The 23,191-nt window shown below is 40.7% G+C and overlaps 1 protein-coding gene across 2 annotated transcripts in view; it reads right to left on the bottom strand.

Moving 5' to 3' along the window:
* Window positions 1–23,191, bottom strand: part of vps8 (VPS8 subunit of CORVET complex) — a 715,536-nt gene that overhangs the window by 562,159 nt on the left and 130,186 nt on the right. For both annotated transcript variants that reach the window (XM_068035875.1, XM_068035876.1), the window contains exons 15-17: window positions 21,301–21,375; window positions 13,719–13,754; window positions 10,535–10,625 (exon numbers count right to left, since the gene is read on the bottom strand). In XM_068035875.1, coding sequence (XP_067891976.1) covers window positions 10,535–10,625; window positions 13,719–13,754; window positions 21,301–21,375 — 202 coding nt within the window. The remainder of the gene's footprint in view (window positions 1–10,534; window positions 10,626–13,718; window positions 13,755–21,300; window positions 21,376–23,191) is intronic.

The following is a 23,191-nucleotide window of genomic DNA, read 5'->3' on the forward strand; positions in this document are numbered from 1 at the left end:
ACCTGGGAGGCTGGCGTGTGCATATAGATAATCAGATTAAAAACCATGATTTAGAGAGTGGGATTTAGAAACATTGGAAAGAGCTGTAGTCTGCATCTGTGCAACATTAGACGTGACCTTAAGGGCTTGGCACAGATAGAGCAAAAGAATGTAAGTGTTGCCTTTTCCAATTCTAAAATATCTCTGGTTGATAACATTCTAATTTCGTCCAATTCTATACTGCATGATTTCCCATGGGGTAATTATCTGATTTCACTTATGTTAATAGATCTCAATACAGACAAATTAACTGAACAGATATAGACAGTGATTTAAACTTCTTCCATGGAGCACACCAGCTGCCTTTCAACAGTTTCTGAAGTGAATGGGTACCTCTTGAAAATCTCCGTTGTAGTGATAAGTTAAATTCACAGGGCTATCTTGGTGGAAAACTGAGCCTGTTGGAGTGTTCCCGATCCAGACAACTCAGTGAAAAAAATTCTCAATTTCCCCTCCAGATCCCTTGCCAAATGATTTTGAATCCATGACCTCTGGTTACTGAGCCACTAAAACTTCTCATCATCTTGGTAACCACTATTAGGTCAACTCTTAACTTTCTCTGTTCCAAGGAGAACAATCCTAATTGCTCCAACCACTCCCCATAACTGCAGTCTCTCAACCCTAGTAACATTCTGGCAAATCTCTCTGTAGTCTTTCTAAGGACTAATCATGACTAGATAATCTGTTTTTGTGACATTGAGGGATAAATATTGGCCAGGAGATTAGGATAACCTCCCTATACTTCATCGGAAGTAGTACCATGGAACTACGTCCTCCTGGGAAAGCAGATGGGACCTCAGTTTAACGTTCCATCCAAAAGACTTTCCCTCAGTACAGCCTAGAAATCTGCGCCCAAGTCCAGGAATGGGACTTGAACACACAATTTTCTGACTCAGAGGCAAGAGTGTGACATACTGAGCTACGGCTAGCACTTCATGACAGTTTACACATTGAAAAGATGTAATGAAGATACATTGGATAGGATTTGTCTCTCAGTAAAGCACTAAAACTAAATCACAAGCAATGGTCAGCACAACAAATGGGAGATAAATCATATTCCATGGGTCCATATAACATTCTCTGTCAACTAATATACTGCAACTTAATTAGCCAAAACAATAATGGGGTCTAATTGTTCACTTATTCCTAGTGTTGTGAGATGTAGGTTTGCAAGGGTTTACATCTTCAACATTCTCTTGAAACAGACAGTTCCAGTAAGTGAAGCGCGACCTCCACAAAGTGTAAAATACATTTCATGGAAATAACCCCAAATGTGGCTTCTCTCCTATCAATTGATGCTCTACCCATCTAGGAAAGGAGATAATACAGCACTTTGTGAAAGCAAACTGCACCTATACTTTTTGTTGTGTTATAATCCTGTCGGTTTTTTTTCTGGGAAGAATGTGGTGCGCCTTTAAGGCTGGAAAAGGAGCCATAATGCTTTAAGGCAACAAGCTCTAGAGACTGAGTCAAAGAATGCATCCTTGTTGCCCCGGGATACAGCCACTCAGAGACTATGATTCAAAGAGTATTCTGGTTGCCCAGGATACAGCCACTCAGATTCTGAGGATCGAGAGATACATTGTTGCCAATTGACGTTTGAAAGCAATTGAAAAACTGGCTTTGGAGAGACAGTTAACACAGCAACAGACACACAGCTGGACCAGCCTGAACGGAACAGAAATCTCTGATAATTTAAACGGAAGGAAGGGAAATTAGACTGTGACAATCTTTTATTCCTTAAAAATTCTAGAGCTAAATTGATTCATTAAAAAGTGTTTGCAAGTTGTTAATTGCTGAATTCATCGCTGGAGAAGGAAAGCATCCCTTCAACTGCTGAATTAGACTACTAACTGTTATACTGTTGAAGAACCTGTTTTTTCCCCATCGGACGGCTGTGAGGACTTCAGGCAAACTGGGACTATTCCACATTGGAAGATTTCACTTCGGCAGAAGCATAATATGCAAGGACACTAATTTTTTTCTATTTTAAATGCTGTTTACATATTCTTAGTGTTTAAGAATTTAGTTTTTCTAATTAAACAGTTAATTTGTTGATCTAAAGACACCTGGTTTGGTTAGCTTCATTCAGAGGTTAATAGATGGTACAATTTGGCTGGGTCTTTCTTTAATTTGGAAAGTTTAAAATGATATGTTAGGCGATCTGTGGAGGGACGGGATTGAATCAACACGGTGTTTCTCCCACCACGATCCGAATCGTATATTGTGATTGGGGGTTTTGAGTTGAGCGGTCGGTCATAACATATTAATTGGGTTTCTCGTCCGGGATTTGAATCATACCTCAATTGGGGACATGCTCAAGATTGAATCATACTTAATTCAGTGGCTCACGTCTGGGATCAGAATCAGACTTATTTGGAGGGCTCACATTTGGAATCATATTAATCACTCATTTCTGAGATAACATTTAAATTGGGGTCTTGCGTTTGGCATCATATTTAATTTCTCTCAAGTCTGGGATTATAGCAATTTGAAACTCGATTGTTGGGATCTAAATCTAACGCCAATTCCAAAAAATAAAAGAACCAGGTCTCTTGTATAATAAGGCACAGTCTATACCATTGTAATGGCATTAGTGGTTATAGCAGAGATTTCGGAAAGCGGAATGTTTCCCCGAGTGACTTGATAACTTTAACTAAGAACAAATTCAAAGAATTGGCAGCAAAATTGGGGTTGGAATTGAAATAAGGTGCCAAAAAAGGAGATATAATTGACATAATAGCCGAACATCTGAAATTAGTAGAAGATGATATTGAAGAAGGGGAAAACGAGGAACAAGAAAGGGAATACAAGAGACAAGAAGGTAGTAGGTCTGAGAGTGATGCAGTGGTATCGGCTAGGATTCAGTTAGAAACAAAAAAACCTGAGGTGGATAAAGAATTAAGAAAACTTGAATTGGAAATAGAGGAAAGGGAAAACGAAAAAGCAATAGCAGTAAGAAAACAAATTAAAAGACAGGGAGAAAGAGGGGGTTAAAAGAGATGAAACTAAGACAAAAGGGTAGTCTTGAATCCAGGGAAAATTCGGGACAGGAAGAATCTGAATTTAGATCAGGACCCAGCAAAAAGTTGTTTAAATTTATACAGGCTCTTCCTAAGTTCAGGGAAAGGGACGTAGAGGCATTTTTCATATCTTTTGAAAAAACAGCCAAACAGATGAAATGGCCGAAAGAAAGCTGGACATTGCTTATTCAGGGCAGGCTGGGAGGCAGAGCTCATGAAGCTTATGCCATGCTTCCTGAAGAGGCTTCTGCAGATTATGAGATGGCAAAAAAGGCTATTCTTGCTGCGTATGAGTTAGTCCCTGAAGCTTAACGTCAGAAGTTTAGGAACCTACGGAGATTGGCTGGGCAGACATATTTAGAATTTGAGAGGGTGAAGCAAATTACTTTTGAGCGTTGGATACGGGCCTTAAAGATAGAAACCACATATGAGAACCTTCGAGAATTGTTTCCCTTAGAAGAGTAGTGAGAACTCATAGATAACCTAAGGGTTTTGAAAGCTAGGCAAGCAGCAGAGATTGCTGATGATTTTGAGCTTGTGAACAAGCCAACCTATTTTATCCATCATCCCCATAAACCCGAGAAGAATAGAAAGTGGGAGAGTGAAAGGAAGGCAAGCACCCAGGGACAAGGAAGACCAGCTGGGAATGCCCCAGAATTACCTCCTGAGGTCAGAAAGGAAGGTGCTGAGGGTAGAAGTGAGGTTCGCAAGCCAAAGTGTTACCATTGCAACAAAACAGGTCATCTTCGTTTAGAGGTGCTGGAAATTGCGAGATAAACCCATAGGACCTGTTGGGGTATGCAAAGTTAGTGCAGAGGAAAAGACTCTGACTGAGAGCACAGCAGACCAGGTTATAACTTTAACGACAGCTGTGAATGTGAAACCAGATACTAAAACTAAAAGGAATGCAGAGGTTAAAAATAAAATACCTGAGAGTTATAACTAATTTTTGTCAAAGGGGAATGTAACTCCGTATCCTGTAAGTGAGGCAGGAAAACCTATTATACTCAGGGCCACAGGAGCAATCCAAACACTCTTGTGGGGGAAAAGATATAACGTTTCCACCAGAGAACGCCTTGAACATTAAAGTTTTAGTTAATGGAATTGGCGGGGAGTGCATACCCATACCTTGGTATAAACAATGCCTAGAGAGTGAGTTAATATCGAGATAGTAACTGTAGGTGTTGTCCACAGTTCACCAGTGAAGGGAATTGATCTACTCTTACGAAATGATTTGGCAGGATCAAAAGTATCAGTTTCTCCTGTAGTTACAGAAGAACCAAGTGAAATTAAGGAAACTGAGCAATTACAGGAACAAGTTCTGGGAATATTTCCTGCGTGTGTAGTTACCAAGCAACGGCTAAACAGGATCCATTGTCGGAGGTAAAAGGGGCACCACAAATAGATTGCAGCACAGCAAGCTGATCCAGAGATATACGGAATAGCACAGACGGCCCTGTCAGAAACTGTGGCAAAAGGAGTTCTGGAAGATTATTATATGGCAAACGGGGTTTTGAGGAGGAAATGGATAGGACTCATAGGCCAGCTGAAGAAGACTGGAGAGTTGTTGAACAGATAGTGGTGGCACCTAAATATCGACAAGGATTATTAAGGTTAGCACACAGCAGTCCTTTTGCAGGACATAGGGGAATTCGGAAGACCAAATCACACATAAGCAAACATTACTACTGGCCAGGTCTTACAAAGGATGGGAGACAATTTTACAGGATATGCCATACCTGTCACATGGTTGAAAAACCACAAACTACCATAAAACCAGGGGATGAAATGTTAGTGTAGTTACCGTTACAGGGAGAACCATTAAAAGCACGGTTCAGTAGCCCATATAGAGTGATCAAAAGAGTGGGTAAGGTAGATTACTTGATTGACACCCCTGATCGCCGGAAGAAGAACTGGTTGTGTCATATTAATATGCTCAAACAATATTACCGCAGGGGGGAGGATAAGCCAGAACAGGTAAGTCAGGTAATTGGAACTGTTGAGAAGGAAAAGGATAGTGAGGATGAGGCAGAAGTAGGCCGAGGAAATTCTCAGATTGAACCTCCAACTATCCGATTAGCGAATACAGAATAGGTAGGAAAATTAAACTTAGATGCAAAACAACATGAAGTCCTAGACAGGTTTTCACAACGTTTCAAAAAGTGTGTAGGGATAAGCCAGGATGTACAACCGTAGCCACACATGATGTGGGTGTAGGTGGAGCCATTCCTTTAAAACAACATCCTTGTCGTTTAAAACAACATCCTTGTCGCTTAGGTCCAGACAGACAGGCCCAAGTGGAAGCAGAGGTACAATGCACGCTGAAGGGCAGCTTAGTTGAACCTAGTCAGGACAGCTGGAATTCGCAGGTGGTCTTGATACCTCAATCTGGTGGGTCAGCTCAAACTTGCATAGACTCTAGAAAAGTAACTGCGTTAAAGGCGGCAGATTTCTACCCAAATTCTTATTTAAAGGAGTGTATGGACAGAGTGGGCAACACAATGTGTCTTAAAGAGACAGATGTGTTGGAAGGATACTGTCAAATTCCTTTGACACCCCAGAGTAAGAAAAAATCAGCTTCTGTTACACTGGACTGGGTTTTCCAGTGTCAAGTGATGCCAAATAGGTTAAGGGGTAATCGAGAAACTTCTCAGAGAATAGTGAACCCAGTCATGATCAGTGCTCCTAGCTGTGCAGTTCACCTGGCTGAGGCGACAGACAATAGGAACATGTGGAAGGAAACACGGAAAAACTGGAAGACTATGCTTGGAAACTTGAAATCGGTTAATTGGGACAACCTTTTGAAAATTTAAAGTCGAAATGTTCCGGTGGAATTTGTTGTAGTCTGAACATTTTAGAAAAGTGTATGCCTGTAAATGTGGGGAAAAAAAAAGTGTTAGCGTTTTTTTTCAAATTGTATTTTTTACCCATTGTAATGAAACACATTCCAGGAATGACGTTTCATTCCACCAGGGACAGAGGTGTTATAATCCTGTAGTTTTTTTTTTCGGGAAGAATGCGGTATGCCTTTAAGGCTCGAAAAGGAGCCATATACTGCTTTAAGGCAACAAGCTCCAGAGACCGAGTCAAAGAATGCATTCTTTGCCCTGGGACACAGCCACTCAGAGACTGTGATTCAAAGAGTGCATTCTGGTTGTCCAGGATACAGCCAGATGCTGTTTGAGGTCTAAAATGGCACCTGTGACACTTCTGCCACTTCCAAGAGGTGGTGCCGAATGCCATCTTGGTGAAGGCATGAGCATGAGCGTCCTGATTGTGTGCCAGAAGTGTGCAGAGTAGGCAGATCATGACATCAATCAGCTACTAATGCTGATTTGATGCCCTGTGTTGCCATTTTGGAGCTCGACGTTCAGCAGCAGGAAGCATCCACCTACTCCCAGCCAAAGACTTGCAGGTTGATAGGTAAATTGGCCGTTGTAAATTGCCCTAGTGTAGGTAGGTGGTAGGAGAATGGTGGGGATTAATGTAGGATTAGTATAAATGGGTGGTTGATGGTCGGCACAGACTTGTGGGGCCGAAGGGCCTGTTTCAATGCTGTATCTCTATGACTCACTCCGTGCCTGAAGATCAAGAAATACATTGTTGCCGATTGAAGTTTGAAAGTAATTGAAAAACTGGCTTTGGAGAGACAGTTAACACAGCTGGACCAGCATGAACGGAACAGAGATCTCTGATAATTTAAACTGAAGGAAGGGAAGTTAGACTTTGACAATATTTTATCCCTTAAAAATTCTAAAGCCAAATTGATTCATTAAAGTGTGTTTGCAAGTTTTTAATTCCTGAATTCATCGTTGCAGAAGGAAAGCATCCCTTCAACTGCTGAATTAGACTACGGACTGTTCTACTGTTGAAGAACCTATTCTTTCCCCATCGGACAGCTGTGAGGACATCAAGCAATCTTGGACTATTCCACATTGAAAGATTTCACTTCGGCAGGAGCGTAATATCCAAGGACACTAATTTTTTCCATTTTAAATATTGTTTATATCTTCTTAGTGTTTAAGAATTTAGTTTTTCTAATTAAAGAGTTAATTTGTTGATCTAAAGACACCTGGTTTGGTTAGCCTCATGCGGTGGTTAATAGATGGTACTATATGGCTGGGTCTTTCTTTCATTTGGAAAGTTTAAAATGATATGTTAGGTGATCTTTAGAGGGACGGGATTGAATCAACAGTGCATTTCTCCCACCACAATCCGAATCGTATATTTTGATTGGGGGCTTTGACTTGAGCGGTCAGTCATAATATTTGTCATTTGTCTCAGCTTTCACTTCCATTTGATAAAAAAAAGCTTAAACCACACAAAATCTTCTGATTTCAACATTTCTTATCCCAACTATCCAATCATAACTTGCACTATTTGCATTTCATTTATCTGTCTTTAAGCAACTATTGCACTGGGAGATTTTTCTTTTTTTCCATTCATTGCCAAAAGTATCAGTATGAGTACAAAGCGTGAAACAATTTTTTGCTAATAGTATGAAACTGCGTCAAAACATTATCTTAAATAAACTGCTTGGCTTTGTCTTTTGGCAGAACATATTAGAGAGAAAATTGAATCGGGGAGAATGATTCTGTAGATTATAAATAATAAAAGTAGAAAAAGCAAATTAGAAAACCACGAAAAAATAGATTTAATCATTGTGACAAATAGGGAAAATTGGATCTTTATTATGTGCTATTTCAGAGAGAGTAAATTCAATTTAAATTAAAATTGACTTCCACTCAGCTGTATCGTTGGGTGGCCTGCTCAGAGCCTCACTGTTTGGTTGTAAAGTTGTTTTGTAGAGACCAACACATGACTGACTGCATGCAATCAGACTGACCAATTTTGTTTAATGGCGACTGTCTGGTAATCTTTGTCTCAATAGAACAGTACAGCACAGTACAGGCCCTTCGGCCCACGATGTTGTGCCCAACAATAGGTGTCTGTTCATACCTTATTAAAAATCTTATATTTGCATACACATCCTCAGTGTTCCACTTGATTTCCTGTTGATGTTTCTCACCCTTTGTGTCAAATTTTTCTCATGTCTTCATGTATAATAGTGTAAAGTTGTTACATGTAGTAATTGCACAATGTGGCCACTAGATGGCTTTGAGGCAAACTTTTCCAATAGCTCAGACACCATGGTCCTGACATCAACACCCATCGGCAATCAAGGTCAGGGTAGGCGGAGTTAAAAGTGAAATTCACCAGATCTGACCCACACACGTGCATGCCAGCATTTTTAAAGTGGCACATAACAGTGTTCCCAAGTGTTTTGCTTGCTGTATCCTGGAACTTTTCTATGCAGCTTCAATTCATTCAATGCCAGTCCTTCCTTGCCAGCCCACCTCCACTACCATCACCAACCCATCACCTTCTGTGTACCAGGTTCTGGAACTTTTCTATGCAGCTTCATTTCATTCAATGCCAGCCCTTCCTTGCCAGCCCATCTCCCACTACCATCACCAACCCATCACCTTCTCTGTACCAGGTTCTGGAACATTTGTACCCCTGCCATCTTTCTCCATTCTGGCCATTGCACCCATATTGCACCCAAGTATTTGTAGCCATTCTCACAATCAGTCACGACAGGCCCAAATTAAGATTTTGCTTGGGTCTTTTCTGCACTGAACTGCACCTAAGGTTTTGCCAACTTTTGTTCAAAAGCAGTATTTCTCTATCCTCCAGTTTGCTTCTATCTTTAGTTGCATTAAATTTAAAATTACAGTTTGGTCTATTAGTATGAATTAGTATCTTAATGTAAAATGCTTTTACTCATAATGTATTTTATTTCTTAATAGAAAGTGGTATATTTGACAACAAAAGCAACTTTCATTTGATCCTACCTCTAATGCAGAAAAAGGTCCCAAGGAATGGATGCTGAGTCAAAGCAGCGCTGAACAACAATTTGTAAAATGAAGTAGTTTTAAGGAATATTTTAGGGAAGGAGGTGGACAGGTGGAAGGGTTTCAAGGAGGGAATTGCAGAGCATGGGGCCTAATCAACAGATGGCACGCCTGTCAATTGTGGGGGAGAAGGGTGCATGATGCACTAGAGAGCAGAATCAGAAGAACAAAGTTCCAGGATGGGGGTGTGGATTGTCGGGCTGTAGGTCGTCACAAAGATAGGGAGGAATGAGGACAAGAAGGGATTGAAACACAACTATCAGAATTTTACAGTTGAGGCATTGGGGGACCAGTGACTAAGGTAGGTCAGCGAGGACAAGAGTGATGGGTGAACAAGACTTGGTGTGGGATAAAATACAGGCAACAGAGTTCTAGATGAGGTTAAGTCTACAGAGCATGAAAGATGGGAAGCCCCAAATCTGTGTCTCAGAATTTTGGCTTGCTCCAATGGGAGTTGGGAGAGCTGCCTGAAGGAAGAAAGGTTTCCTGTAAAATGATTGTAGCCTAAATAAAAAGATACATAATGAATTACTAAGTAGAAAAATACAGACTACAACACGTAGCCAATGTGGAAGAAGAAAATGGACAGATATTCATGACAATGTTGCTGTCACAACATTCAATAGACACAAAATTTTCTCAAAATAGATGAGAAATATCTGAGACTACCAGGGTCATTGCTCCTATGAAGTTTTTCCTCATGTTCATCTTAAGTCCCAAATACAGTACATGATTCTACATAATTGTCCTCATTGTGTTACACAGAATACAGAAACAGGCCATTCAGCCCAACCAGATCAAGTTGAAACCCATAACGCTTGTACAATCTTCTAAATCCAAATCAATCTTTCCTAAGAATGCAGAACTGTGGAATTCTTCACCTCTCACAACTTGACATCCTCCTACAATCTTCAAGCTTTTAAAACCTTAGCTTACTGTCGCTTAATCACAACTTCTCAATTTATTTAGTTTTCTTTCCTCCTTTCCTCATCCTTTGCAGTATTCATCACTATGGACCTTGTCCTTTCACCTAGGTTCATCACTGAAGAAAATATGCACATCATAATAAAATGCACAGCCAATCAGCATACACATTTGCAGCCCTGCAGGCAGACGAGTAACAGAATTTTTTTTTTTTTTAAATGCTTTCTTTAAAGAATAGAAGAGGTTTTGATAGAAGCAATAGTTTTTCTCTATCTACTCTAACAAATGGGTAAATAACCAGAGGTCACAGATTTAAATCATTGGCAAAATATTTACAGAGGAGATGAGAAGAATTTTTTCACTCAGAGTTGGGATCTAGAATGTTCTACCTGAAAAGGTGATGGAAGCTGATTCCACAACTAATTTTAAACGGGTGTTGGGCGGGTACCCGAGGACGTGGAACTTACAGAATTATGGACAAAAAGTGAGGGCGTGGGACTAAGCACAACTGCTCTTTCAAAGAGCCAGCATAGGCATGGTGGGCCGAATGAAAAAAAAATCATTTTTAAAACCTTAAAAGCCATCAAATTAATTGATCAATGCATTCTGTAAACATGAAAGCTTATCACTCACCAACTACTGCCTTGGCTTTTCCTTCATGAAAGGACCAGGCCAGAGATAAAGCCTCAATGAACCGCTCCTGCTTCAACAGGTGATCCACCCTCTGTAGACAGAGCATTACGAGAAAAACACACATCAAGGTTCATACTACTATATAGTAGAATCTATAGGAAGTACGTACTTCCTTACAGCATGGGCAGACCAATCACGTGTCATCCACAATTTAACTGCCGTGGCTGTTGTGGTCACCCTTTTCCACAGTACAGCTGTGGCTGAAACATCAATAAGCTACACTTCAAACACTACTTCAGTTTGGTCTAAGCTTCAAACAGTGTCAATGGAAAATTTAGTTAACATAGGAATAGGTGGCAAGTTTTAATCATAACAGTTAAATGGGAGTTCTTTAGGTGAGGCCAATATCACACATTGTGTTAAGGAAAAGAAACATTTTCCTTCTTTAATATAATACTCGCAAAACATACATGAAAATAAAAGAATTACTCCAATTTAAATTTTTAATTTTGGATAATCACTAAAGCTAGAGAAGGTATCAATTTCTCTCCTCCCAAAGTAAAATAATCCACTGTTGCATTATGTAACACTGGAATATATTGAGAAAAATTAAGCAACTTTAATTTTAAAAAGGCCCACATAATACCCAAGATGAAAGGCATGACCAAGCAGCACTTCATTAGTGTGCTACTGAAACATAAATTAATGCCTTTTGCATCCCTTACATCAAAATATCATATTGACTTTTCAGGAAGTAATTTAAAAGCTTTTAATGTTTGAAGTACCAAAGCAAAAAGTATCAATTTGATTTTTTTTTAAACAAACTAACTGTACAAACAGAATTAGCACCAGCTGGCATAAATACACATACAAGTACAGAACAGTCCATTTGTTGATGCTACTCCAACAACTTGCATTTATAGATCATCTTCAACAGAGAAAAATGTTCCAAAACACTTCAAATTGGGGATCAGACCCAAGTAGGGATTAAGATGAAGGATAAGATGGGAGCAATCACATTAATAGTGGCATTTACTTATCCCTCAATCAATGTCACAAAAACAGATTATCTGGTCATTATCACATTGTTGTTTGTGGGAACTTGCTGCGCATAAATTGGCTGCCGAGTTTCCTACACTAGAACAGTGACTACACTCCCAAAGTACTTCATTGCCTGTAAAGCAATTTGAGATGTCCAGTGGTCATGAAAAGTGATATATAAATGCAAGCTTTTGTTTTATTCTGCAGAGTACCTAATATTGGAAGGGAGGTGGAGGAAGAAATATATAGGCAAATTTATGAAATGAGTAAAAAACTTTGAATAATAATCATGGGAGATTTCAACAACCCCCAAATAAACTGGCAGGAGATAGGGAAAGGGAAAAAGAAAAAGAAAATGAAGTATTTACAGCATGTACATGACTCCTTTCAGACCCAATATGTAAGACGATGACGCACTGAAAAAAAAATGGGCCACACACAACAACTAAATTTTAAAGGAAACATTGCTGGCAAACAGGTATCATTCTTCATATTTAAAAAGGGAGATAGAGCACGTCCAGGAAACTATAGACCAGTTAGGTTATTAGTGGTAGGAAAGATAATTATTGAAAGATACAACAGAGAAACATTGAGAAGCTGAAAATTGTATAACAAAGTATAGTCAGCACAGAATGACACAATACAGAAGGAGGCCATTCGGCCCATTGAGTCTGTGCCATCTCTTTCGAAGAGCAACCTAGTTATTCTCACTCCCATTGCTCTCGCCCCATATCCCTGCAATTTTTCCCTCCTTCAAGTATTTATCTAATTCCCTTTAGAAAGCTACTATTGAATCGGTTTCCACCACCCTATCAGTGCATTTCCATTCCTAACCACTCACTGTGTAAAAACCTTTTTCCTCATGTTGTCTCTGGTTAATTTCCCAATCACCTTAAATCTGGGCCCTCTGGTTATCAACCCTTCAGCCACTGGAAACATTTTATCTTCATTTACTCTATCGAAATCTGTCAGAAAGCAGAAACAGGGTACAAAGTTTGGACTATCAGCCATCATCGTATTGAATGGCTGTGCAGGCTCGAAGGGCCGAATGGCCTGCTCCTATTTTCTATGTTTCTCTTCTCTAAGAAGAACAACCCCAGCTTCTTCAGTCTATCTACATAACTGTAATCCCTCACCCCTGGAACTATTCTAGTAAATCTCTTCTGTAACCTTTCCAAAGCCTTCATATCCTTCCTAAATGGTGGTTCCCAGAATTGGACACAATACTCCAGGTGGGATCAAACTATTCTTTTATGTAGGTTCAACTTAACGTCCTCTATTTATAAAGCTCAGGACCTCATATTCTTTTAAAAGAAAGCCCTGCCATCTTCAAAGATTTGTGCACATACACCCCAAGTTACTCTGCTCTTAAACACAATTTAAAATTGTACCATTTAGCTTCTACTGTCTCTCCTCATTCTTCCTACCAAAATGAGCTAAAAAAGCAAAGAATGTGATCAAATAGAATAAGTGGATTAAAGACAGTCTGCACACTGATGCACCGACAAGAGTCTGAGTCTAAATGAGTGACAGGGATGAGACCTAATCAATCGTACAAGTGGACGTTGCTACCCGAATGTCAATTCAATGTCAAGTCAGGGTATAGATTAGATTAGATTAGAGATACAGCACTGAAACAGGCCCTTCGGCCCTCCGAGTCTGTGCCGAACATCAACCACCCATTTATACTAATCCTACACTAATCCCATATTCCTACCAAACATCCCCATCTGTCCCTATATTTCCCTACCACCTACCTATACTAGTGACAATTTATAATGGCCAATTTACCTACCAACCTGCAAGTCTTTTGGCTTGTGGGAGGAAACCGGAGCACCCGGAGAAAACCCACGCAGACACAGGGAGAACTTGCAAACTCCACACAGGCAGTGCCCAGAATCGATCCCGGGTCCCTGGAGCTGTGAGGCTGCAGTGCTAACCACTGCGCCACTGTGCCGCCCATTGACAGGAATGTATTTTCAGAGCTTTATTGAATCTAGTAGCAAGAGCATACTGTATATGGCAAGTCAAGCTGTTCAAATGCATAAAGGTGAGCTGATTGTGGAGAATATATTTTTTAACTTAACAAGACCCAGCCAGGAGAGTCCCACAGAATGCCAGTGAACAATTTCAACTTGCTTACCTCCCGCCAAGTCCTCAAGGTAATCACATGCACTGACTGCAAGAGAAGGGAGAAAAAAATGAATATATTTAGTAGGTAATAAGCAAGATTTCCTTGTATTCAGCAAAGAGAGGCACTATCAAGTTGATTCATAAATAAAATGAGGTTTTGCAATTTCAAAACCTTGCATCTTAACAATGGAATCAAAAGGGTTTGTCTCATCAACCCCACCACCAATCCCACACTCCTCATCTTCAGCAGTACTCTGAACATGGCTGGCTTTAATATTTTGATGGTTAGTGGCTACCTTTTTTTGATCATAATGGATCGTGATTTTTAGTTGCAACTCCAGATCGAAGAAAACCTAAACTTCGCTCTCTAGTCTGTACCATGGTCAATAAGGGGAAGAAACATCTTCTGTCGATGCTGTTCTGGTCTGTGCCAATAGATAGCGTGCATCACTCAACTCCAAATCTCTCTTTCTTCCTTACAAGCAAACACTTTACCCTAAATAGCAGGGCTGAGACGTGTGGCATGCGATGGCCTTTCTTCATAACCAAAAACTTAAATAAGATTTTTAATTAAAATGCATTGAATTGCGTAGCTACTTTCCAGAAATTTGGTTACTTACTCCAGTGTACCTGCATTCCAGCAAAGACTTCCCTCATTCAACATCAGCTGGAGGGTTACAAGGAGCCTAATTAACTATGTCACTATATTTCACATTGATTGGGAGATGGCATCATGCTGCAGCAAAGTGCAAACACAGTTTTTTTTGTATTCTTTCATGGGATATCACTGGCAAGAGCATCATTTGTTGCCCATCCCTAATTGCCCTTGAGGTGGTGGTGGTGAGCTGCCTTCTTGAACCAAGTGCAGTCTGTCTGGTGCAGGTACACCCAAAGTGCTGTTAGGGAGAGAGTTCCAGGATTTTGACCCAGCGACAGTGAAGGAACGGAGATATATTTCCAAGTCAGGATGGTGTGTTACTTGGAGGGGAACTTGCAGGTGGTAGTGTTCCCACATGTCCGCTGTCCTTGTTCTTCTAAGCAGAAGCGGTTGCAGGTTTGGAAGATGCTGTCGAAGGAGGCGTTAAGCTGCTGTAGTGCATCTTGTAAATGGTACACACTGTCGCCATTGTGCATCGATGGTGGAGGGAGTGAATGTTGAAGATGGTCGATGGGGTGCCGATCAAACGGGCTGCATTGTCCTTGATGGTGTTGAGCTTCCAGTGTTGTTGAAGCTGCACTCATCCAGGCAAGTGGAGAGTATTCCATTGCACTCCTGACTTGTGCCTTGTAGATGGTGGACAAACTTTGGGGAGTCAAGAGATTGTTATGATCAGGTGAGGAGGTGGTAAAGGGCTCCCCTCTTTTCCCTCTCCTTATTTGACCACAACAGGGTTTTTTTTTTTTTTTAAAGTGAATGTAATTGCCAATTCAGTGAGTGTTTCACTGTGTACGTGCTATGATCATAAAAGGACCAATCGAACAGGTTTTCTTGAGTTTAATAAAGAAAGAGATTAGATCGATTTAAGTACAATAGAACTAATTAAAATCAAACTATGCTCCAACTTTCACACGCACACAGGTTATCAAGTGGGGAAGGATAGATTGGTCCAGAGCAAATAAAAGGGGTATACAGTCTGAGGAAGTTGGTGACTCAGTTGTCTTTCAGATGAACTCGAAGGTCCTGAGGCTTCTGGCTTGCAGATGTGGCCAGCAGATTTGGGGTTTTCCTGGATAGCAGCAATGCAGATGGTTTCCTTCATGGTGTCGCTGTCGGTAGCAATGATAGGATTCGGTGGTTATGGCCAACAGGCAGGGTTTGAGATTTGCCAGCTGGACTGGGAAGGTGGGGGGAGGGGTGAAAAGAGAGAAAAAGAGAGAGAGAAAGAGAAAGAGAAAAAGAGACCCCACAGTTGGGTCCCTTCTGATCAGTATCAGTTGCTTGTCTACTGCAGAGAGGAAAAAACCCAGCTTAAGACACACAGATGGTGGGCCTGTCACATGATGTGTGACAGTGTGTATTTCCTCTTGCAATCTAATTACTCCATGTCTAGGAATTCCCTTCTCTCAATCAGGATCCCATTGTTCAACTGACTACCTTTGAGTGATTTGTCTCCATCAGTTTAACATCCCAAGTATTTGCCTTTAAATGTCTTGTTAATGGGGACTGGCCAGGTGATGCACTACAAACTTCCCAAGTCATTGTTCTGGAGAGGACTGGCCAGACTATTCGACTCCCTCTTGATACACTGGAATGTATGGTATTTTGATGCAAATTGTGTTGACCATTTTAGCTGCTAGCAGTCACCTTTTGGTCTGTTCCTTTTCCCCTTTTCTTAAAAGATTTAATTCAGGTTTCCAGACGATGGATTTTTAAAAAATCATAATTCGGCATAGCAAGTGCTCATGATAAGGTGGATTATTTGCCGCAGAATTCTCAGCCTCTGACCTGCTTTTGTAGCCACAGTATTTATATGGCTGCTCCAGTTCAGCTTCTGATCAATAGTAACCCCCCAGGATGTTGACTGTGGGGGATTCAGCAATGGTAATGCCGTTGAATCTCACGGGGAGATGGTTAGATTCTCTCTTGTTAGAGATCATCATTGCCAGACACTTGTATGGTGCAGATGTGATTTGCTGCTCATCAGCCCAAGCCTGAATGTTGTCCAGGTCTTGCTGCATGTGGACATAGGCTGCTTCAATATTTGAAGAGTTGTGAATAGCACTGAACACCGTAAAATCATCAGTCAACATCCCACTTCTGACCTCATGATGAAGGGAAGGTCACTGATGAAGCAGCTGAAGATGGTTGGGCCTAGGACACTACCCTGAGGACCTGCTGCAGTGATGTCCTGGGGCTGAGATGATTGGCCTCCAACAGCCACAACCATCTTCCTTAGTACTAGGTATGATGTCAACCAGTGGAGAGTTTTCCCCTTGATTCCCATTTACTTCAGTTTATCTAGGGTGCCATGATGCCACACTCGGTCAAATGCTGCCTTGATGTCCAGGGCAATCACTCTCACCTCACCTCTGGTCACATTTTTAATTTTTTAATTTTTTTAATTTAGAGATACAGCACTGAAACAGGCCCTTCGGCCCACCGAGTCTGTGCCGACCATCAACCACCCATTTATACTAATCCTATACTAATCCCATATTCCGACCACATCCCCACCTGTCCCTGTATTTCCCTACCACCTACCTATACTAGGGGCAATTTATAATGGCCAATTAACCTATCAACCTGCAAGTCTTTGGCATGTGGGAGGAAACCGGAGCACCCGGAGGAAACCCACGCAGACACAGGGAGAACTTGCAAACTCCACACAGGCAGTACCCAGAATTGAACCCGGGTCGCTGGAGCTGTGAGGCTGCGGTGCTAACCACTGCGCCACTGTGCCGCCCCAAAATTGAAAGTGACAGTTTTAGCAGGAGAGCAACACAGTTCAAAATTATATTTTAAAAATTAATGTACTTTAGTTTGTATGGTAGCACACTGAAGCACCAAAGTACTGTGTCACAGCTCAATCGTGCTTCCGTCAACCATCAAATTCCCAATCTCAGCCAAGAAGCCTCCCAATTTCATTAGGAGATGCCAAACCTATGAGTGTAAATAACTACAAATCAGCAGAAATCAATGTAAACAAGGACAGAAACACCAAACACACATCAGTATATTGCCTCATTGATTTATAAAAATGTAAGTTTCACTCATTTAAATGTCATTCATGCACATGAGGCACAGCATGTTTAAGAATCTGCAAACAAGGAAGCTTTTCAATTTTCAATGTAATACAGTTATGCCATAAAATTTCATTAGAAGAAACAAACAACACACAGCAGGTCTGAGTGACATAAGTGAAAGGGGAGTGGGGGCAAACTCAAAAATTGTAATTAAAAGTCCAGAAAATGATTTTCAGCTGTGCCTGAAAATTTGGACACAATGTTGAGAGCGCCCCCAGAAAAGCGCAACTGGAGGATCCACGCATTTGACAGTTAGGGTGTGAGCAGTTTTGTGGGTGGAAATTTGATCAGACGGATTTTTAGTTGGACGGACTTCAAAGATCGAAGAGACTTGGGCAAATTATAGTTAAGCATTTATGCCAAAATTCCATCATCTTGTAAGCCATGTAATTTTTTTGTGCCTAGATTACAGGTGTACCTGAATCAAATGCAGAGAAAATTCCAGGCCCTCATCACTGTGTAGAAGCACCAGACAGTAAAAAAAAACACAAGAGGCACACTTACACAGATACTAGAGACCAATTTTCAAAAGCCACTAGCAGTGACCTTAGAGCAAGTTGACAGAGAGAAATGGCACCGGGATTAATAAGCACAAAATAAATAAATCACAATAAACAGTGTTTTTTTTAAAAAGCAGGAGAAAAAATTAAATTTTATTATTGGTAACACAAACATATTACTGGCAAAAAGCACATAAATGCTAAAAATCAAAAATCTGAATAAAACATTGAAAGCTCAAGTCAATCCTTTAAAAGCAACTTGCCAAGTCAACACACATCAGTAGTGTTGAAGGTGTACACCCATGATTTAACCTAGATGTAGCTAAACCCAACTAAGAGTTTATTTCACTCGCCAATCTTCACTCATAACATATACCTTTATATGCTTTTATATTGAAATGTATGACACTTTAAAGATGAAATTGATTTGATCAGTTAACTTCTGTCTTAGGTTTGTCCCACACAAAGCATAACGTTCTGGACACAACTGGTTCGGATGAATCCTCACCCAGATTATTGCTCATTGATTGAACACACTTGACAGGTGGGTTACTTTGGAGACAACACTTCAAATACGCGGATCCAGTAAAAGCACATTTAACTGGGCAAGTGTGTCTCAGCATGACACACAAGGAACTGACAATTGCACTTGCCCATAGTTAACTCCCCATTTAGCTAGTCATAGATTGATGACACAAATTATAGGTCAACAACAATCTGGAGTGTATTAAGCCATCTCCTTAACTTAAACACAAAAGGCGATAATATATAGTAGTAGCTGCTGATTTATTGAATATTACTTTTGTTCCATTTCATGACTTCAAAGACAAAGACTTCATAAATCACTCGTTATTTCCTAAGATTGTCACATATAGGATATGGGAAAAAGGATTTCCGTTACCAACTAAGCGATCTCCTTTTCAATAGCTGACTGAGATTTTACTTACTTATTGTTACAAATGTTACATTTGACACTCAAAATAATGGCAGAGCATACGAACATACAAATTGGGAGCAGAAATAGGCCATTCGGCCCCTCGAGCCTGCTCCGCCATTCAACAAGATCATGGCTGATCTGCTTGTGTCTCGAATTCCACACTCCCATCTACTCCCGATAACCTTTGATTCCCTTGCCTAACCAGAATCTATCGCCTTTAAAGTATTCAATGACCCTGCCTCCACTACCTTCTGAGGCAGAGTTCCAAAGTCGCACAACCCTCTGATAGAAAGAATTTCTCCTCATCCCTGTCCAAAAAGGATGACCCCTAATTTTAAAACAGTGACTCCTAGTTCTGGACTCATTCACAACAAGAAACATCCTTTCTACATCCACCTGGTCAAGACCGTTCAGGATCTTATATACTTCAAACAAGTCTCCCCTCACTCTTCTAAACTCCAGTGAAAATAAGCAGAGGGATGTAGTAGTTGGGAGCGGGAAAGTGCAAGTCCTGTGGTTTGGTTGTACTGGGAGGATGGCCCTGAGTAATGGAACTACAGGAAGGGGGTGGCAGGACGTGAAAGGAGCAGAGGGATGTTGTGGGCTGACAGTATTGACAAGGAGATTGCTGAGTGTTGGAGTATTGCAAGGGATGGGTTATAAAGTGTTTTGTTAGGTGATACCAAGAATGTGATGTCAGGTCCTGGTGTTTGGTACAGCTGGGAACAAGCAAGTGGATATGGGTGGTGGTGGTTGGGGTGGGGGGGAAATGTGGAATCACTTCTGGAAGTTCTGTCATTTGGGAGGAATGGGAAACTAATCTCAGGGTGCAGAAGCACTGGGATGCTGGACCGGAACAGTCAGTTTGGGAGAGGGGGTTCCAAAGTCTAGGTGTGGTAAGGTTGTGGTGGTGGTGTCATGGGGTTCTGGATTGTGGCAATGCTAGGAGCAGCAGTCAACGGATGTGCCAGCATTTAGAGAATGCTAAAGGTCTTGGAGAACTGGAATCGTGCAACACTGAGGAACTGCTAGGCCTCTAGAACTCAGGGGTGAGAGGGTTGGAAAAACTGGAAGCACTGAGAGAGGATTTTGATGTTTGAAAGCACTTCCCTTGATTCCTCTTGTATATACACTGATGCTGTTTGAGTAATAGGAGGTTCTCTGGCTAGTGCGGGAACTTCAGCTTCACATCAATAAAAGTCAGGCTTCCAACAGTAACAGGAACCAGCTTTAAGCTAGTTCAATGTTTTCATCGCTTTCAGAAGGCATAGAAAAGCTAAATATACCTCATGTAGGAAACTGCAATATCATAAGGCCAGTGAAACAGCACTCAATCTGTGGGAATTGGATTTTCAATTTGTAAGCAAGTATTTGAAGCTCCATTTTTGTCTTTGAACGATCCTTCTGAAAATACTTGCCTCCACACCTCGCCCACAATGGGTAGTAGGTGCAAGGAATAATTTTCAAGTTCCCACAATGGGCAATAGGAACAAGGAATAAATATTAAAGTTAGACAAATAAAGGAAAACACAATAGGTTGAATAAGTGAAGCAAAATTAGGTGCATGCAAACAAGATAATAAATATACAGAGAAGGAAAAACAGGAGGAAAAAAGAGCAAGCAGAGATACAGGCATTGTTATTTTTATGTAACATCTTTCAGGTAATTTAGTACTTTAGGATTAACATTACTATAATAAAGCTACTGCTGACGACTAAGTGGCCCCATTATTGTAACATACATTTATTTCTGTGCTATAGTGTGCGAGCTGAAAACAAAATACTCAGGGACCCAGGAAGACAGGAATTTCCTTGTGCCTGTTGGCAGCCTATAAAAAGAGAAAGTATCCCAAGTATGCAGAATGAATTGTCTAAAAAAAAAAGGGACCAGATGAGACAAAGACCAAATAATAGGATAAAACCAGGAACATAAAAATGTTTGAATTTATCGAGTTGGTGATCAGAGGCACTTTCCCCCCTCATAATCAGAGTCCACAGAGCGCAATGAGAAGCATGATTTTATCGAATTGTGATTCAGTTACTATTTTGATCTATTGCCCAGACTGTAACGGGGATCCCCAACAGACACATACTCCAGTAAAGCACAGCCAACGGTTCTCCTGTTATCAGGCATTTCTGGGATCAACAACTTAACTTCCAGTAACTAGCGGGGGTAGGTGGGGGACTTACTTTCTCTTTGAATCTGATCAACAGTTGTGAAAGGTCAATGAAGTATCCCAACATATTTACTCCCTTCACAGGAATCTCACACGCACTTTGATGAATACAAGAATCAGACACGCTAGTACTTTTCCATCAACTTTCAGAAGCCTACCTCATGTTTGAATTTTTAAACCAGAATTACATTTCCTGAACAAAATCTGAATAATGAAGAAGATGCATCATGTTCACCTTAGTTCCCAGATAGATAATCTGTCCTCCATAACTGCTGACTGACTGGTAACATGCCTTTTCTCCAACCAGAGCCTTTAAGAAATAAATAATATTATAAGTTAAAATATTTTTTAAAAGAACTTAGCACAGAACAAATAACATATCAATTTGTTTCAGAAGCCAACAAACCATTTGAAGAAGTAATCGGAGAGAAAAGTAATAGACTGCAGCACCAATTATTTTCGATCCCCAACTGATTTAGAGAGTGAGCACACCACCCTGAGCAGGGTAAACAGACCAGACAGTACAATGCTGTCATAGAGGTGAAAATATCCCAGGGACAATCCTTGGTCTGTACTGAATAGGTTGATCTCAGTCACAGTGGGGCGATAATTAGCCTCAATATTTGCAGGACAGTGGGAGAGGACGAAATAATCACAAAAGTTCTCATTTGAACGCCCCTGCCATTTTCATGCATGTGAATATCTGCTGAGGGCAGTATCAGGCTCTGCTGTGGTGCTCCCAAAATCAGAACAGATTTACAACACTGACTACCTAACGCTGAAACATAAAAAATTGGCCCTTTGGGTGAGATCAAACAAACATGGTTAGCACTTCTGGAGCTGTAACCCAGCACCAGTCATCATCAGGAGATGGAAAAAGAAAATTAGCAACAAAAACATCTGGTTTTTCCATAAGTCAGCAAACAGAAGAATTAAACAAACTCACTGTTGCAGTCAGAAAAACAATTCTAATTAAGCATAATGTAATTTGTATACAAGTTGTCACAATAAAACAGATTTTTTAAGAATCAAATTAATGACCTAAAATGTGATAAAATGCATCTGTCGTTCATAAGTTAAGAACAGACACAGTCTACTGCTCCAACTACAGACCCCTGCATCACAATCCATCTTCCTAACAAATGTAACACACAACCTCAACATGAATGTCTATAAGCTCAGTTTATCAACTGATAAAGATTAATCAAATATCAATAGCTTCAAGAAAGTAACTTGCATACTCGTATCATTTATCATGTCCTTAGGATGTCCCATAATATTTTACGACTATAAATTACTTTTGAAGTACAGTGACTGTTAAGTAGACTGTTACTGCAGCCAACTTCTACACAGCAAGGACTCACAAATAACAGAAAAAGAAAAGACTTGCATTTATATAGTGCTTTTCACAACCACTGGACATCTCAAAGCACTTTTAGTTTTGAAGTGTAGTCACCGTTGTAATGTAGGAAACGTGGCAGCCAATTTCTGCACAGCAAGACCCCGCTAACAGCAAATATAATGATGACCATATAATCTGTTTTTATGATAGTTGATTGAGGGGTAAATATTGGCCAGGACACCAGGGAGAACTCCCCTCCTCTTCTTCGAAATAGTGCCTTAGGATCTTTTACATTCGCACAGCAACCAGATGGGGCCTCGGTTTAATGCTTCATCCAAAAGACAGCACCACCGACAGTACAGCACTCTCAGTCCTCCACTGGAGTGTTAGCCTTGATTTTTGTGCTCAAGCCCTAGAGTGGGACTTGAACCAACAACCTTGGAATTCAGAGGAAAGAGTGCAACCAGCTGAGTCAAGGTTGACATCTTGAGATAAATGGATAGTTAATCTGTTTTGGTAGGGTGCTGGTTGAGGGAGGAACATTGGGACATCAGAAGAAATCCCATGGAGGGCCAAATTTTCATCAACTGGTGGCAAGGAATGTTGCCAGACAGGCAAGACGAACCGCAGGTTAACACCTCATCTGCAAGGTGACAATGCAGCACTCGGTCATTTAAGTGTTAGACTAGCTTACTTGGCTTAACTCTTTAGACTTGAACACAAACATTTGAGCTCTGAGGCAAGAGAACTAGCAACTGAGCCAAGCTGATACTGACTTCACTTT

Source organism: Heterodontus francisci, chromosome 7, assembly GCF_036365525.1.
Source record: "Heterodontus francisci isolate sHetFra1 chromosome 7, sHetFra1.hap1, whole genome shotgun sequence".
Classification (NCBI taxonomy): Eukaryota; Metazoa; Chordata; class Chondrichthyes; order Heterodontiformes; family Heterodontidae; genus Heterodontus; species Heterodontus francisci.